General features: G+C 37.4%; 1 protein-coding gene across 1 annotated transcript; it reads left to right on the top strand.

The window, feature by feature from the left end:
* Positions 1 to 7,928: 7,928 nt before the first annotated feature.
* LOC111616118 lies at positions 7,929 to 14,204 on the top strand. Its single transcript, XM_023357548.1, has 6 exons — positions 7,929 to 8,196; positions 8,276 to 8,437; positions 10,813 to 10,978; positions 11,863 to 12,341; positions 12,419 to 12,473; positions 12,613 to 14,204. Exons 2-6 carry the CDS (start codon positions 8,279 to 8,281, stop codon positions 12,669 to 12,671), a joined length of 918 nt encoding a protein of 305 aa, XP_023213316.1. The 5' UTR covers positions 7,929 to 8,196; positions 8,276 to 8,278; the 3' UTR covers positions 12,672 to 14,204.
* Positions 14,205 to 15,619: the final 1,415 nt, after the last annotated feature.

The raw sequence follows: 15,619 nt of genomic DNA, 5'->3' as shown, positions 1-15,619 counted from the left end.
ATTTGTTCGAATTCACGCTTACATCGATATTGGACAATTCCAAAATCTCGGTGATCCTACGAAACAGTGAGAGTTCGGGTGATCGGTCGTAGCCCGGGCGGACGAGAAAGATCGCTGGACGAGGCAGATGTTCGGTGTTAAGCTGCGGCGTCCTAGGTGATTGGCGGTAGCGCAACACAATAGCCAAAGCACAACTGTAGGCTTAATCCAGAGGAGACTCCCCTTCGACCTCGAAGTTACGATTTTTATAGTTTTTCCCCACTATACGCATTTCGGATTGGTCCCTCGTCCCATTCCTCGCTTCCCGATTGGTCTCTCCTTTGTCTCCAGGTGCGAGACGAAACCTTTTCGGGTGGCGGGAAAGGTCCGATTCGAGGCGTCCATCCGATACCTCTTTGTCGACTCTGCTCGATGACCGTTTATAAAACAATAACTCCCGCACTCATAACTCAATCCGTTGTTTACCATTTTTTTGACGTCCAAGAATTTAACGATCATTTTCATTTTTCATCTATAAAAAATTCTCTCTTTTTTTGTTCGAAAAGGTTATCTCGACCAACATTTTATAGACTCGCGAGTCGATGTCAGCTCGTGTCAGAGTTTGTCTTCCGCTAAGACCTTGACAGATAGTTTGACACATACTCGAACCGTCCCGAGTCTCGTTGTTTACATCTTGTGTCGCGCAAGAATTTCACGGTTTACTCGAGTTCGAACCTCGTCTGGAAACTCAGCCAGAGGTCGAGGTGGTTTAGCCACGTAGAGCGAAGAAGCGACGATTATGCTGGACAGAAGATCGGAAAACTGGTTATAAAAGGAAAAGAGAAAGACCAAAGATGCGTTGGAAAGAGAAGGTGAAGAAGACTCGAACCGGACTTAAGAGAGAAGAAGCCCTTGATAAGAAGAAATGGAAGAAACGTATTAGAGAAGGAACCCCATATAAACACGGGAAAAGGCGAGGATGAAGAAAGAAAGAAGAATAAAGTGTCGGCCGTACAATAATTAGGATTTCATCGATAATATCTGCTATAAATGAAAAATGTTGTAGTTCTTGAAAATTGAATATTGACTACATCGAGTAACTCAAGTTTTAAACTGTAAACAAACCTGGAAAATAGAATGAACTGAAATCAGTAACAAAAGAATCAAGCTTATTTTTCTCTAGTGTATTTTTTATACGATGGCGACTCGTTACCGATTTAATCTTAATTGACGGGTGTGTTATAATTACAAAGTAGAGCGATTAAGATTGGTTCATTTTTTGCTCGTTTATCGTACGATTTTTAACCGATTGTTTTTTATTTTTCACCCTTTTTGTGTTTTTACCTTGCCCATAATGGGTTCGACTAGGTCTACAACAGAACATGTTGGTGTCGAGAATGGAGCTCGACGTATCTGGAGTAGATCACCTCGAAACTTTCCTATGTTAAATACATAATAGTGAAATACATATAATAATTACGGCCGTATCGGAGAAAACAAGGGAAGAACAATTGCCAGTCGTCGGTTTCCTTCGGGAAATTGGATTCCCGCATCATCTTGCACGCAATATTGAGGAGAAAATATACAAACTCCCCTTCCTCATTAATCATCATTAAGGTAAAGAATTGTCCTCTCAACTCCTTGGAGGGATTTGTTGTCACGGGGTTAACCTAGCAATCACGTGTCGGGACTTTGTAGTGAATGTCGTGACAGCCTCGTATATGTCTTCGCTTTCTCTTATGGCGAAGAAACCTCTTATGATATTGGATTCGGAATCGAGTTTACATGAACCCACAATTTAGGATACGACATTCGACTTTTAAATATACGTCCGGATCGTCTAGAAATTCTTTAGCGATCGATTTCTTCCTTTCATAAAATTAAAAGGTTCCACAATTTTACTATCAGAATACCTTAAATTGAGAGGAGTCCTGTTGGGTTCTTAGCCACTGTTAAGTTCTTAAGGGAGAATGCACTCTAGTAGTAGAACGTCGTATTTTTATGTAGCAAAGAAACGGTTATCACGGTCGGACTGAACACCGGTCACGTCCTACTAGTGCTGTGCGATGCATCGATGTTTTTGTTCGTCGATGCATCGACCTTCCGATGTTTTTCAAACATCGATTCTGAATCGATGTTAGCAATATGTGAATTTCGATTCATCGATGCATGCAGTTCATTCTTTGTTCCTAGTGTTACCACCTGTTCGGTTTTCACCGGACAGTTCGGGAATTTCGTAGAAATTGTAAAATTGCAATAAAACAAAGTTCTCGCAAATATGTTTACAAATTTACGCTATTTTAACAGTGAATGAACTCACACTCATTGAAACTCATCCGCAACTCTGCCATGTTAGTCTGTTTACGCCGACTTGTGGCGCGCAACCCGTCGACTTTGAGGCCCGATGGCCAACGGTCAAGGTGGCAGCCTACCGCTCTGGGGGACCCGGGATCGAATCCGGACGGGTCAAGGAATCCCCAGGAATTTTTCGGGGGTGGTCCGTTCGGATATGTCGGGCCCCGTCCCTCACCACCCGGTCGCCCCATTGTGGGCCTGGCCGAACCCATAATGAGCCTGCTATAAAAGGCCCTCTTAGTGCCTACAAAGCGGAAATAGTAAAAAAAACCCCTGTCGACTTTTTTTGCATGTACGATCGTACACGTATCAAACAGAGCTAAGTTATCTGTACCTGTTCTTTCTTAATTTAGGTTACTTACGTTACTCCTACGCAAGTCCCTAGTCCCTAACTGTAACTGATTTAGAACCGGCATGCACGTTGTAAAATAACATTGCGCATTCTATAATAACATTGCGCATGCGTCAGGAACTTCTGTTTGAACAAACCTGGTTTTTTTTTTAAATTGTTTGAGTTTATCTTGATTGAACATCGATGTTCCAATGGGCATCGATCAAACATCGATGTGAAATCCGACATCGAAATTTAGCATCGATGCTTAGGCAAACATCGATGTTAAAATTATAGACATCGCACAGCACTGCGTCCTACTCATCTGGCTGACCCGAACAAAAAGACAACCCCGAATGTCGCACTCACACGTAAATGTCACTTTATGGGTTCCAGATTGAAACCCGGTCGTTAGGTGTTCACATGTGGTAAACACCTGATCCAACAAGTCCTTATGATTGACCGATCATCAAAATTTATATAAAAATGGACTAAACGACCCCAATCATTGTACATCGGTAACACTGGCGAATGGGAGTCGCTTTCACGTTAGTGTCATTCAGTTAATTATTTCCGAAACATATATATAATACGCCCAAAAGCGCCGACTATCAACACTAATGTGAGAGTAGCCGGGGATACTAATCCGCTAGGATTGTTCGTACCACTTATTCGGCCCAGATTATCCGAAATCTGTCTCTAAAGTTTCAGGTGACTGGATCTGATCTTAAAACTTTCATAGGAAGGCGGTAGGATTAAAGACTATGAAGTCTCTATCCAAATTGTCAGGTTCCAGACACCAGTTTGTCAATTAATCGATCCGCGGACAAACACGCGTGTGGTTATTTTATAGATCTGATTCAAGGGTTGAATGAGAGACATTTCTTTATAAAATAAACAAGAATAAATTTAATTAAACATAAACCAATAACAATAGTACAAATATATGGTAGTAAGAGACAATGACTACAAATTACAACCTATAAGTCGAGAGATATATGGACTTATATTTAACCGGTACGCGATCGAGAGAGCTCACAAAATCGTTAGTAAACATACAACCTGGTTCAGTTGTCTTTTGTCTTCTTCATCGGTTGGCAAAGGCACTTGGTTCTCAAACTTCATTCCATGGGAGATCGATATGTGCACAAATTAAAGTATAACTTCTAAGTGCAGACTCTGGAATTATTCTATGTGACTCGTCTAAGGGCGTTGGTCCTCAGGAGCAATTTGTGTGGAGTCCAGACTCTTCCAGGTCTGTCGATGAACTCCTCGAATTCTGATAAATTTCCTCTATATCTGACGATCGGCGACCAATCATCATACAAAGATCCTTCCGTGGGAACGGACGGAAAGGGGAATATGTGAGGGGTAAACATTTCCCATTGAAGCGAGATTTCTAGCAGATAATGGAAAAACAGAGGATGTTCTAACTTCCCTAGAAGGAAGTAGCATCTGTTATCTATTTCTCCCACTCTAAAACGTTATTTTTCTCACCCAAACGAAAGAATATTTTATAACAAAATATTAACATTATTAATAAAATTACTATTTTAGACCCGGGGGCATTTCAGATCTCACACTAACAAGTACGTCGTCCACTTAAATAGTAGATTTACACCTCCTGGTGGTAAGCATCTGGAAAAAAAAGTCTCTTAATCTTAACAAATAAATAATCTTCCATTTAACTTAGTTACAAAACTATAAATACAATGGTATTTTACCATTGTACCATACAAATACAATGGTATAAATACAAAACTATAAATACAATGGTTATTACAGTCCTGCAACAACATCATCTCGATAGCCGGACTTGTGCAACAAAGACACAATTCGATCTCCCCACGCTACTCTTTGAGAAATTAAAAATAATTTAGCTGACTCTGTAAGTTTACTAACAGACTGTTTACGTAACCATCTTAAATTATTTTTTATTATATTAAAATAAAGGGGGACTCTTTGAAAATATATAATATACGATGGAATCAATCTCTTTAGAGAGTATAAACGCTTAATAAAATTATCATCTCTATCTCTCCAATCAAAGCCCCAAATTTCGGATCCATATAACACTACTGGTTGAATAAATGACTCAAATAATTTTAATTTATCTTTCCAACGTACCGATCTACCAGATACACAAGCCTTAATAATCCTATTAATTCCGAAAGTCGCTTTACTGTCAATATACTTTAAATGTTTTAAAAAACGCCCATTAGACTGGAAAACTACACCCAGATACTTATACTCGTCAACTACTTCTATTTTGCGATTTTCTAAAAACCAATTCTCGTTATTAGAATGTTTTCCTCCATTTCGAAATACCATTACAGTCGACCCCCCCATAACACTGTTGATTATTCCGTTTTATATGAATTTCATGTGTACAACATGAAATTCATATAAAACGGAATAATCAACAGTGTTATAGGGGAGTCGACGTATTTTAGATTTGTCAATGTTAACAGAAAGTTTTAGCTCCCGTAGTGTGTATCTTAAAAGGTCAATCGTTCTGTGTAGACCTATAGGCGAATTTGCTATAACCACCAAATCATCTGCATATGTCGAGATTTTCACATCCGTTCCCAAAAGATCAATACCCACCAAATTATTCCGATATTGATGTATACTATTAATGATTTATCGCACGCCTGTGCTTAAGTGCTTTCGGTACCCTTTGATTTCGGTTTATGGTGCAAATGCATTGTTGGAGAGCGGCAGTCAAAAGGCTTTTGACGGTAGTAACGAAATTGCTCTATAATTATCGGGTAAATCTCTACGTCCTTTTTTAAATATAGGAATAATCTTACATATCCGCCAGTCTAAAGGAATCATTCCTGATTGATACACATTATTAAACAAACCTACCATACATCCTCCACCACAAGTTTGGAAAAATGTGTGATCACCAGCGACACTAAGATACTGGCGAAACACGGACCGATGGAGCACAATACGGGATTTGCCCGCTCCTCGTTACTCGTTACGCGAAATATCGCTCGTTAAACGAGTCAAATTTTTACAATTTGTTTTCCTCGTTACGCGAGGTTCTCCTGTACTACGTATGTAGAAGCTTTTAGTGTGATAAGTATCAAAGATGTAGTTTGTCCGTTATCAATAGGTAACAAAGGGCTCGGTTGATAAGCGTCGATAAAACTATTATTATGTGATCTGTTGCAATATTTTCTAGGAATTAATAAACGTCTATAATCGGATAAAGGTTTTATACAGTAAAAAATTTAATTCGTATTATATTATGTCAGACTTTCCAGAACGGGGGTAAATGTCCAGTAAAGTAAATGATTTTTTCTTTTTTCTCACGCTTTTATTTTTAACGGGTGTAATAAATTTCTATTGTTTCGTGTAACTCGTGTTTTATTCCGTATAAAAAATATACTGTATAGTACAGCCTTCGCTCACGTATTACACTAACTTATTTCATAAATTGTTTAATATAATATAATACATTTCTATGCTTTCTAATATAATAAATACATTATCTAACACATAGGAAATTTGTGATCTCGGAAAGTAATGAAGATATATACTGTATATATATTTCCTCGCGCCCATCGTAGGTTCGACCATCTACAATAGGATCGGCAGGGTGAGGATATGGATTTATAAATAAGGATAGGCTCGTGCGAAAATTTACCGTAGCCACTATAAAGCGCAGACCCGAAAAGTGAATACGAAAGACAAACTGCGCCCTTTCTCGTTTCAATAAATGCTAAAATAAAGAATGTCCGGCGAGTCTAGTCCCGAATTTACAGAGCCCCTCCCTCATCATCCCGCTACTCTTATTGCCAGGCCTGGCGTAATTAGTGATGGGTACGATTAAAAACACCCCGCTAACGCCTCTTTCTTACGATTACTTTCATAGTTAAAATTTAAAAAAATAATTAGAAAAACTCATTTTGCCTGCCAAATGATCTTCACACGTTTATTCGACGATCTGTAAAAGTACAATACTTTTTATACGTATTCCTACGGCAGACCGAAGATGTTTTAATACGTACGCTAAGTAAAACACCGACGTAATCCTATTTTAATTCTTTTTCTAATAATGTATTATTTAATTAATCGGGCCTTTAGGTTCGTCGTTTCCCCCTTTTTCGACGATGTTACACGACCGATGGTACGCGGTCCGTGTCACACGGACACGCATCATTCTTCATTGACAAGAGAGGAGGAGAACCAATAGATGATTAATCGTGCATTTTACAAATTACCTCACCTTCCTCCGGAACTAAAGCATGATTGGTCAAAAACAAAAAAACACAGAAATTAACGCAGAAAAAGATAGAATGAGAGAGTGAGAAAGATTTGAAGGAGTGAGACTGAATTGAGAAGGTGAAAAAGAATATTGGAATAGTGAGAGAGAATTGAGACTGACTGGACTGGCTGGACAGGAGATTGACCAGAAAAGGGACAATCGACCTAGAGAAGGACCAAAGAAAGGAACGAGACGAAAAGAAAGGGGAGAAGACAACTCTTTTCCTGGTATGTTGTGAGTGGCGCAGTTCAGATATCCCCCGTTTTATAGATAGGGATAGGCCAATTTCCTAAATCAACGTTGTTTTTTTTAATAATCAACTTCTTTTTCATTTGTATTTGACTTCGCATTCATCCTCCCGAGAGGCTCATTCCTGGACTTCGGAGTGACTCTTACCCTCGCGCCTTAACTATTTGTTTTTTGTCTAAATCGGAGGTGTGTCCGACAAAACACACTCGGTGGCAGGACCCTACTCTAAACTCGCGAAATCAAAATTTTGACGACCCCCGACGCCCACAATCCAAGAAACAATTTGTTTTCATACAGAGAGCGAGTGCCTCGCATTAAATTATAAATAATTTTTTCAATATTCTGAGCTATAAAATTCCATACCTGCAAAAATGTGAGGTATGGAGTCTTCCATACCTTCCATAGTGGAAACGACACCTCCGTCCACGCGTATTAAAGCCATCTTACTAGGCAACGCACCCATTAACCCATTAACAAAGCGTTTACCTTCGCCCATTGATTTTGTAACAGCCTTTTGCCTATTATGTCTATAGCAAAGCGTTTAACTCGGCATCGCGACCCGCGTTAAACAACACTAATTATAGGATACTCGTTAGTAATCACATAAAACACCGCGTAAGCTTCTATATACTTAAGAATTAATTAGACCGTAATAAATTACTATATTAAAACAAACAATAAACACATAATTTCCACAATAATTTATACGCATTTAATAGGGAAGGTGCATTGTTAAACGTTTAATATCGGTTTATTTTCTTTAAAAAAATATATACGCTTTCTAACATTTCTATCGGGGGACTCCCCGGATTAAAAATACCATCGAAGCGCAAGCGCGGGACGATATATTATGATGTCACAGAGAGGAAGACGTCTATACGCAAGCGCGACGGGATTTTCCCGGTAGAGGTATAAAAAGTAGAACCGTCGTCGGCCCCGTGTTTGTAACGGCATTTATAACGCTATTCGGAGGCGATTTTGCTCGATTTAAGCGAAGAAAAACGTAAGTTTTTGCTCATTTCTTCGAAAATAATTAATTTTTTTACCCGGAGATGTGTAACAGAAATTTAATGCATTGGTAGGAGATGGTGTATCTAATAGAAGATTTTATTATACCGTCGCTACAAAGTGGAAGATTTGGGAAACTTCTCAAGTGGGACGACGAAAAAAACAGAATATTTAAAGTTTCCGTCTGTCATAAACGTAGCGGCGAATGGTCGGAGGAAGACTGTCGGGTGTTTGTGGTAAGTGTTTCTGGTGTTTACTTTAAAACTAACGGGTTATTTAACCGTTGTTTATCCGTTTCCGCGCAACTAAACAGTGTAGAAATGAAAAGCGATATATCCATCTCGTGCGCTTTTGGCACCCAATTGGACATTCGATCCAGCGCTAAAAGCCATGATAAGTTTCTATAAAATACTGCACGTTTTTTGGTTATTTATATGTTTTCATATGGACTTATACATACGTGTGTGAGCCCGCGGGCCTATCAACGGGCCCGAGCGTAGGAATGAGCGAATTTCGCGCAAAATTACGACTATGTAATTTAATTTCTTAACGCGATTGTTAGGAAAAGCAACATCGCTATAGAAGGGATCGGATGACGTTCTCTCTAAACAAACGGAGAGGAATTTTGACAACAAGGTGGCAAAAGGAAAACATTATTGTGAAAGAGGGACTGCTGCTATTAAACGTCATCGGAAGAAACCTATGCCCGCACCTGGGAATGAACCTTCGACCTGTCAATAGTCGATCGCGCGATCATTTTCCCAAGCATCGAGCGTAAAAGGTGAAGACACCGAAGTTCCGGAAGGTCGTCCCGTACGAAGTTCGAAGGAAGACGAATAGATTAATTAGTGCCCGGAGTAATCGACGACTAGGTGCCAAGTTCGGCGGACCTCCGCCAACGGACTGTCCCGTGCGAGTCAACTATAAGAAGACCCGCCATACAATCGCCAGTCCTCTTCGAATTCTTCTCTCCCCCATGGAACGAACGTCATCTATCGAATAATTTGACCAACGAATATTGAGTTATCTATAGATTATTGTAAACTCTGAGCGGAAGTAGCGACGGAGCAAGGTCATTAGGTCAGTGTACCGGCTGATTAGAAACTTTTGTCAATCCAGTCCGTAGGAGTGTATATGTAACCTCATTTAAACCGCATCTAATCTTAGGTTTAGTTATATAATAAAGTCTTATTGTCTGTTAAAAACTTGTCTCCCGTCACTCCAAAACACGGACACCCGTCGACTTTCCCAACCCTTTCGCCACTAGAAAAAAAACCATCCCAAAGACAAAAAGGGCTCATTCCCTTCGCCCGTATTCTCGCACGTGTAATTTACAGTAATACCTGGTAATTATTTCGCTTTTAAAGTATGCGACTTTATAACGGTAGATGGCACAACAGATTTACTTCCTCGGCGTATTTTATCAACGTGGCCAACGTGTGACGGTGTCGACTTCTCTTCTAAGAGATGTATCAATTTGACCCCTTAAGGACGAAACTGTGGGAGCAGAGGTGTAAATTTCAATGACACATTTTATTTCGGTCCGAATAATTGTCACACAATTTTAAAGAAGATTTCAATAACCTGCACTAAGAAAAAAAAGCCGTGCCGAAACTTCTACGAAAGTCGTAAACAAACGTTTTATCGATTATTGCAGCGGATTGGATGTAGCGAATATTGTAGGTCTTGCCATTATTTTTTTATACAGTGTAGAGGAGGGGAAACGTTTTTAATCGGAAGGAACTCTTAAGGTCGCGCGATACATAACTGAGTAATTTAGTATACACGCATCAATAATATGCATAAACCGTACTTACAAAAGACACGCGACGTCGCCCACTTTGTTGACAATCGTACGAAAAAACAGAAATGTCATGGAAACTGATAAAAATCGAAAACAAAACATATAACGAGGATATAAAGGTTATTTATTTAAGCTACGTAATTTTAGGAATAATGATAATTAGTACAGTATAAAAATGTTTAAAACACAAAGATTTGACGTACCAGCCACCCTCTACAAAATGAAATTCGTTACTTTGGACCTGGTTAAATTAATATATGATTAATCGTAACAACTAGGACGTGGCGATAGAATTGAGGTGAAGCCGGAAAGAAAGAAGCTATCCCCGCACTCGTTGAGCGCGGAAGAACAAAGTAATCCTCGTTAATTGTTTCCTTCTCGTGTTTTGGACGTTTTTTGCGCCTACCTTCGTTTAGGCGCACGCGATACTATGTTTAATTCCGATCCCTAGGCCCAAATTCCATTAGGCTCGCTCAGTGGCATCAGAAAGCAAGGACATTGTCAATTTAACTCCCGTGTCTTTCGAAAACCCACCAATCCCTATTTTTTACATTTAAGTCGACTCTCGGTACATTTTTGGATTTCTCGTCGTAATTAATGGAAAATGGCAACGTTCGATCAAAATCGATCGAACTGATTTTGAGAACAACGCAATTCTATAAGCCTCATAGAAGAGGCTCGGCTATTCCTCCGCTTCAAATGGATAGTGCGAGCCGCGTAAGACATTCGGTTATAATTTCCAGAAAGAGGAATATTTATTCATCGATTTTAAAAGGATTATATTTATGCATTTTTCTTTAATTGCAGGAATGGGATAGACTAAACAAACGGGAAGATAAAACGGAGAGAAATTTCTATACAAATTCCAGAGGAAGATTCATTAATGCGTTGAACAGATTAAAAGAAAAAGTGAAACAGATCCCCTCTCCGTTGAAAAAGAAGTATAGACTTTATCAACTGATAAATTACGAAAGTAAGTTGTTCATCGGCTGTTTATTAACATCATTTTATGTCTGCAAAAGAATAGTTTCGGCCGTAATTTTATAAAAACAAAAACTGCGCTGGTTATCGTGTCACGGTCACGTCTTCTTTTCATGCCATTGCATTTCTTCGTTTGGGCTTTTTGAAAGTGTCGAATAACAATTAGATTAGAAACGATAGGACGAGTGTTACCGTACGATTAATTAATCTATGAACTCAACCCTAGCACGATTTTTCGGGATTCTCGTAATATAAGGTCCACCCCTAAAATAAGCCGCGGGTAAGATCGTCGGCCGGATGGTCGTATTTAATACGTCCGTTGCAACCCGCGACGGACGTATTGAATTATAAAATAATAATATTAATCTAAAATTAAACATTAAATAATTATTATTACTGACGTTAATACTTAAAATAAATAATAATATAAATTACAATTAACATCTAAATAGGGGCAGTTTATGTAGAGAGTCCGGTTGCGTTACCATCTCGTAAAACCTGACCACGCTTAGGCCGATATAATAGAGTTTACTGAAAGGAACTTCTTGAATGTATGGATGACACGACCACCACCGACCCAGTGGATAAAACCACCCAACACTTGGTAGTTGGTCGCGGGTTTGCGCCCGTCCGACGGTCCGACTACGCGGAGTTTTCTGAGTATTTTCGTATTTATAATAATTAGGAGACAGTTTCCCATAAAAGTCCTCCCGGGAGGAATCTGCCTTCGGCGGATCGTCCAGGTATCTCCAAATAAATCAGACTTATCGATGATATTTTGTCCAAGATCATTTCTTACGTTTAACTTTTAAAATTTTATAATTGATTTTATGTATTACGATCAAATGTTTACGTATTATTATTTATTTACTTTAGTGACTGAAACGGAAGAACTGGCAGAACTGCAGAGAAGTGTAAACCAACAAAGTTCCTTGCAGACTGGAGAAGAAATATCAATCGTTTCGACGGAAGAATACGAGCAACTTCCCGAACTAGACGAAAGAAGTTTATTTCATGAGCTAAATGAATGGTCAGACCATTCGGGTAGTAGTTCAGAATGCTCTTCTGTGCTGTCCGAAAATGAAGATTTGTTGAATTCGCCAGCGTCAAACGACACGCAATATGGCTTATCTCCTCTGCCTTCAGAGTCGGAAATGTATTTAGATTTAATGCAGTTTATTGAAGAGCAGTTGAATTTTTCAACAGATACGAGTTCGGGAAGCGAGCAAGATTTAGATAATCTTCGGACGGATCTCTTGACAGATGATAATATATTATTGCACGATCCTCTTCTTTCTGAGAATAATCCAGGCAATATTGGTTTATTTTATGAAAATGGCATCATCTCTGATAATGTAAGTGGTAATATTTAAATTTTACCATAAATTTTGAGTTTGTCGCAGCGTATTTCATTGTTTATTTCTTAATACAGAGACCGGAAAATCAGTCAGGGAAAAATGAAGTAAACATCTTTGCGGAATTTGAGAGTGAGTTACATTTCATTAGCAGAATTTAATTAATTCCTATACTAATCCTATTTTACCAACGTGCAGATGTTATATTTATAAAATAATATATAGTTTATTTTTATATTAAAGGGAATTAATTATATTCTATTTTAAATAGGTCCCGACTTTAGTACGTTGCAGTTATTTGAAGAACTAACACCGAATGCGAGAGAATGAAGGAGACATTCCCACTGGAGAGAAACAGTTGAGAAGTTCACAAAACAGTTAAAAGAAAATTAATTATTTAAAAGACAATTTATGCCGTTTTAATATGGGTATAGAACTTTATAATTAGTGAGTCAAGCTTATGTTCTGGTAGTTTATCTTTGAATGATAGCTTATTATGACTCGTTACCTGTTGAAAATGAGTTAAATTCTTTTAAAATTTGGCAATAATTTTATTAGAAAGTCATTTAAGTTTAGAATAGTTAAAAAAAAATTATATATGTTATTTTGAATTCCGAATCTGTATTTGATAATGACAAATCCCAAAATTCATTTTTATCAAGTACAGATTCAGAGAAACAAAACTAAAAATTGTACGAATGACGTTTGGAAAATAAGAAATTCCTTTATAAATCTTTACAAAGTGTATAAAGAAATTTGCCTTATTTTGCAAACCCTGGCACAGGTTACGCCATTAATTCTCAACTTTACAAGATTTAAGTGTGCGAAACATTTATAATTTTATTCCACTTTGCTGGTATACAGAGTGATCAAATGAAAACAAATTCACGAGAGTGCTAAGTACCTATAACACGAAGAGTTAGTTAACTCTAAGAACCAGCAACGCTCGGCTACACAGAATGGCCTAAACGCCTCGCCCCACCTCTCGGATGTGGCACGGGGCGTTTAGACGAGTGCGGTTCTGTTTTCGACCGCTCACTCGGTGTTTACGAATTATTTTAATTATGAAATGTAATTGAATTATAAAGTATAATAACACCAATTTCTTCTTTTTCGGCGCACGTAATCGCCGATATTCCCTATTGCGGAGCCACGTCGGCAGATCCTCGATAACCGTTGCGTGGATCGTTTAGAGCCGAGTTCGTTCAAAAGTAATAAGGAATGTCGGCGGTTTCGTGGTCGAATAAAGCAAAAATTGGTGTAATTTTACTTTATAGTTAGAATTTCCCGAAACCGTTGTTAATGAATTGTTTCGGAATGCAAAGATGATATTTGAGTGGGATTTTATCCGTTGCTCTTCAGTAGATAAATGCCTTAGTATTCGACAAGCCTGTTATCGTATTTTCTGCTTTATGTTACTCGTTCTGAAAAGTAAGTGATAAATATCTCCACTCAAATGATTCATCCTCGCATTCCGATGGAGTTCACTGACAAAATTTCGTGAAATTCTAATCTAAAATTTGCGTATTTTTAAATTATGATATATATTCAAAATATATGAAAAATGTTCCATAATTATGTTCGTGCGAAATGTTAATTAATTGTGATTAATCTAATTTTAATTATAAAAATTGTGCATTTATTTTATAATTTATGCACTCAGTCAATTGGTATGTATTAAATACGATAAAGTAAAATTTAGTCAATAATCAGCGTGTATGTTATGGAAGATACAGACCATTTCGAGTAGGTCTTCATTAAAAAGTATTTTGATTTTCTGCTTGTAATTACAAAATTTATACAATAGAACAGTGTTTCTCAACCTCTAACGAATCGTCGCCCCCTTCAACGTAGTATCGCCCCTTCACTACAAAATTCCGATGCCCAGGGCCAAGGCTAACGCCAAATTCGTGCCGCATCGAATAGACTAGTGACTAGTGTAATGTTATTTGTTTAATTATTGTACGATATAACGAATAAAATATCTAATTATTCTTAATATAATGTTTTACTATATCGCCCAGAAAATAGTTTTCCGCTCTCCAAAATATAAATTGTTACTAATCGCCCCCTCAACATGGAAAAACGCCCCCGTTGAGAAACACTGCTTTAGAATTATATTGTCGTTCTGGTTTGACACTATTGTATTACCTTACCTTACTGCGTTAGTAATCTATGAACACGGATAAAATATCGTACTAGATAACCACAAATTACTTCCATTTAATTCCGTCTAGAGGTGAATCGTAACATCAAACTTATATAACAGTTCTGTAGGAAGTGTATATTAAGATCAGCCTATATAATTGATGTAACTCTAGCGATATTTAAGATAATTTCGATATTAAAAGGTACGGAACCAACCGTACAAAGCCAGAATAGGTAAATTGAGCGAATAAATGTTAAATATGTAAATGATGTTAATTGTTAAACGTGTGAAAAGGGTACGCAAATTGCTATAAAATTACTAAATGATTAAAATTGTAATGGAAGTTTTAATCAATTAATAATTTTACCAACGATTCTGTTTTGTATGCTTATAAAAAGCAAATAAAATGTTACTGAAATTTTGAATTTTTTGTATAAGAGTATGACGTAAAAAGACAAACATATAATTTTTAATAAGAAAAGTGGGTTAGTTACTTCTGTTTATCGAATAAAATTCAGCCTAATTCATTCGCTTCTTCAATTAATATTTTTCATGTAATCAGGGAATTAATTATATTCTATTTTAAATAGGTCCCGACTTTAGTACGTTGCAGTTATTTGAAGAACTAACACCGAATGCGAGAGAATGAAGGAGACATTCCCACTGGAGAGAAACAGTTGAGAAGTTCACAAAACAGTTAAAAGAAAATTAATTATTTAAAAGACAATTTATGCCGTTTTAATATGGGTATAGAACTTTATAATTAGTGAGTCAAGCTTATGTTCTGGTAGTTTATCTTTGAATGATAGCTTATTATGACTCGTTACCTGTTGAAAATGAGTTAAATTCTTTTAAAATTTGGCAATAATTTTATTAGAAAGTCATTTAAGTTTAGAATAGTTAAAAAAAAATTATATATGTTATTTTGAATTCCGAATCTGTATTTGATAATGACAAATCCCAAAATTCATTTTTATCAAGTACAGATTCAGAGAAACAAAACTAAAAATTGTACGAATGACGTTTGGAAAATAAGAAATTCCTTTATAAATCTTTACAAAGTGTATAAAGAAATTTGCCTTATTTTGCAAACCCTGGCACAGGTTACGCCATTAATTCTCAACTTTAC

The sequence above is a fragment of the Centruroides sculpturatus genome, unplaced genomic scaffold (genome assembly GCF_000671375.1).
Source record: "Centruroides sculpturatus isolate CEXI.00-Female unplaced genomic scaffold, Cexi_2.0 scaffold55, whole genome shotgun sequence".
Lineage (NCBI taxonomy): Eukaryota > Metazoa > Arthropoda > Arachnida > Scorpiones > Buthidae > Centruroides > Centruroides sculpturatus.
The sequence above is the reverse complement of the archived record's forward strand: the minus strand, read 5'-3'. Positions and strand labels throughout refer to the sequence as shown.

What these genes read in the sequence shown, in the direction of transcription:
- LOC111616118 (XM_023357548.1), top strand. Translation starts at nt 8,279, where the DNA reads ATGGTGTATCTAATAGAAGATTTTATTATACCGTCGCTACAAAGTGGA. An exon ending in AAGACTGTCGGGTGTTTGTG is followed by an intron (nt 8,438 to 10,812) that starts GTAAGTGTTTCT and finishes CTTTAATTGCAG; the next exon opens with GAATGGGATAGACTAAACAA. An exon ending in ATGGCATCATCTCTGATAAT is followed by an intron (nt 12,342 to 12,418) that starts GTAAGTGGTAAT and finishes TTCTTAATACAG; the next exon opens with AGACCGGAAAATCAGTCAGG.